The sequence below is a fragment of the Gossypium hirsutum genome, chromosome A11, assembly GCF_007990345.1.
Source record: "Gossypium hirsutum isolate 1008001.06 chromosome A11, Gossypium_hirsutum_v2.1, whole genome shotgun sequence".
NCBI lineage: Eukaryota > Viridiplantae > Streptophyta > Magnoliopsida > Malvales > Malvaceae > Gossypium > Gossypium hirsutum.
In genome coordinates, this window is record NC_053434.1 from 43999829 (window position 1) to 44002996 (window position 3168).

Below are 3168 nucleotides of genomic sequence, written 5' to 3' on the forward strand. Positions count from 1 at the left end.
TAGACCCGACACAGGATGCGACGGTGGAACACTCACAATCTTGTTAATGATCTCTTTTGGCACCCACAGTCTAAAAATATCCAAGTTCCACGAGCCATCACCTACAGTCAAATTAGTAAGGGAACAATCCAAATTAAGGTTAGTAGTGGAAGGAATAAAATTTAGTAAGGGACAACAATTTTGAATCCAGGAATCTTATCAACATTTAATACTATTCTCATCTCCAACCAACCAAACCAAATTCTCACGAATGAGGGACCAAATCTTAGAAATGGATCTCCATAAGAAGGAATAACGACTCATTGATAACTTTTATAGAAAACCACTAGGGACTATATTTCGACCAAAGAACCTGAATCCAAAGGGCATTGACATTCGAAATGATGTTAAAACCAACCTTTATCATGAAATAAGTGTTATAATCTTTCAACTGTCTAAGACCATGACCTCCATAAGGCTTAGGTTGACACACCGAATCCTAACTAACCAAGGCCATCTTAGAGCTACCATTATGAGATCCCCAAAACAAATTTCCTTAACATGCACTCAATCTCAGCACAAATGCCTTTGGGAACCATCATCGTCTGCATGAAGCAAATGGGAATCGAAAGCAAAATCGACTGCGCCAAAGTGACCTTACCAACAAAAGAGAGTTGTTTGGTATTCCAGCTAGTCAATTTACTATGCACTGTATCCACCACAAAGCGTAATGTGCTACTAGTAACCTTGTCATGTAAAAGTGGCACACCAAGATAATGCCCCAAATTAATTACTTCTGGAAAACCCAAAAAGTCACTTATACATCTCCCCAAGCTGTCATCCACACTCTTGGAAAAGAAAATATTTGTCTTCTGTATATTGATCTGGTATATCGAATAGTCACAAAATTCATCAAGAATGTCTTTCATGACACAGGTTTGGTTATCATCAGTATGGCCAAAAAGAATCAAGCCATTAGCGAAGAAAAGATAAGATAACAGTGGGCCATCTTGAGCTTGTCTAATAGGAGAACAATTGCCAACTTCATTAGTATTACAAATACTATGACCCAACTACTAAATACAAAGAATAAACAAATAGGGAGATAAAAGACATCCCTGTCGAATGCCCCTAACTAGCCAAATTTTTTGCATTCAAACACTGTTCCACAAAACCTGCATAGTAAAGCTAGAAATTGTAGACTTAATAAAATTTCGTAAAAAAATAGGAATACATGCAGCTTGAAGTGACGCATCGATGAAATCCCAACGAACTCGATCATAGGCCTTCTCGAGGTCTACTTTGATAGCCATACATTGCATGTTTTTCTGTGTACCCCTGATGGAATGTATAACTTCTTGCGCAATAACAATGTTATCAGTAATGTTCCGTCTTGCTACAAAACTAGTTTGCTCAGAAGCTATAAGCCTTGAAGAAACCACTTTAAAACGATCAACAATTACCTTCATGACCATTTTGTAAAGGACAGAGCATAAGCTGATTGGTTGAAATTAATAGAAGTCCTCCGAATTCTTATTTAACTCCAAATCAATACATTTACCTTCAAAAATCCATTTCACCTACGTACAAACCGAGTCACCAACATTCTCCCACTGACTTTGATAGAACAAGGCATGATACCCATCACTCCCTAGTGCCTTCAAGGGTGTCATATCAAAAAGAGCAATTTTGATTTCCTCATCAGACACTGGTGTATTAAGGAAATTAAAATCTTTATCATTAAGCCTAAAAAAAAGCACTCGAAGGGAAATCTTTCCTTGACCTAAGATGTTCACCATACAAAGTAGAATAAAAATTGACCGCTTCAAGCTTCAATTGTTCATCATCTATTCAATTGTTCATCATCTATAATCCACTCATCCAAACCATTTTTCAAAGCAATAATTCTATTCTGTTTATGCCTCTTTAGAGTACGCGTGTGATAAAAATTTGTGTTACAGTCCCTTAAAACCAACCAATCACAGCGTGCCTTTTGCTGCCAAAGGACCTTCTCATGATGTAACTCATTCTCCAATTCCTCTCTAATATCCATATCCACTTGCTTAGGATAATCTGAGTTTGTCCTATTATGCTCAATCTCAATGTTCTCCAACTTACAAGACATGATTTTCTTACGGGTAAAAATATGGCCATACACCTCTTTGTTCCAACTTTTAATCTGATCAGTAAACTTAGAATGCAAAGTCGACATGCTAGCAAACACATTCCAATTATGTTTGACAAAATCTAAAAAAGTCGAGTGCTCAATCCAACCCACTAATATTTGAAACGGCCATCCCCATGGAGAGTGGAACTCAGGCATAAGGGACAGTTTTAAAAGTCTATGATCGAATTTGAGGCATGGCAGATGTGTCATCAAGGAGTTTGGAAAGTTTGCACTCCAAGCATTGTTACAAATGGCTCTGTCCAAGTGTTCAACAATCCCCTATCTGCCAAGTAAAGTGTGAACCTTGGAACCTTAAGTCTTGTAGTTGAGTGGAATCCATAAAACTCCCAAAAAAGGAGCACATTTTCCCTATAATTCGCCCTTTCCTTTTCTCACTAGAGGAAATAATAGCATTGAAATCACCAACCGCTACCCACGAAGACCCATGTAACGGAATATTATCCTGTAAAGCTTCCCATAAATTCCTCCGTTTTTGAATATTAGGACTACCATGCACAAAGGAGACTAGAAAGAGTTGCTTGAAGGAGCTATAGTTACTTTTGTTAAGATAAATTGACGATGACTTTGAAGTACCTCCACATTAACAGAGTCTCTCCATCCAATCCAAATGGCATTAGAAAACCCAACTGCTTCCGCATGGTGTGAATTTTGGAAACCAAGCTTACCAATAATCAAATCCAATTTTTCACCACTAACCATTGTTTCTAATAGACTAATCAAATTTGGACAATGTTCTCGATTATATTCCCGAAAAACTTGAATAAATTTCGAACTCGCACATTCATGAAAATTCCAATAAAAATTAGTAAAATTCATAAATAAAATAAATATGAGTAAAAAAAGGCTAACCCCTTTCATAAAGTAGCAGAAGCTTCGGCACTACCGACTTTAGCGTCTGATTTATCTGAAGAAATTTCCACTTCTGTGCTAAAAAACTCTGCCATAAATCCCATAACTTCCAGAAGAGAGACTCGTGAACTACCCACAGGTTTAAATCTTAC

At 37.2% G+C, this 3168-nt stretch overlaps 1 protein-coding gene across 1 annotated transcript; it reads right to left on the minus strand.

Annotated features, from left to right (window-relative positions):
- Positions 1–509: 509 nt before the first annotated feature.
- On the minus strand, positions 510–2866 carry LOC107958980 (uncharacterized). The gene is made up of 5 exons (XM_016894918.1): positions 2741–2866; positions 1963–2158; positions 1572–1762; positions 1254–1442; positions 510–1052 (listed from the first exon to the last, which is right to left on the minus strand). Exons 1-5 carry the CDS (start codon positions 2864–2866, stop codon positions 510–512), a joined length of 1245 nt encoding a protein of 414 aa, XP_016750407.1.
- Positions 2867–3168: the final 302 nt, after the last annotated feature.

Coding starts and splice junctions, on each gene's coding strand:
- LOC107958980 (XM_016894918.1), bottom strand. CDS start 2,866: ATGGTTAGTGGTGAAAAATTGGATTTGATTATTGGTAAGCTTGGTTTC. Junction 2,159..2,740: donor GAGACTCTGTTAATGTGGAG/GTACTTCAAAGT, acceptor TTTACTGATCAG/ATTAAAAGTTGGAACAAAGA. Junction 1,763..1,962: donor TTGGCAGCAAAAGGCACGCT/GTGATTGGTTGG, acceptor TGAACATCTTAG/GTCAAGGAAAGATTTCCCTT.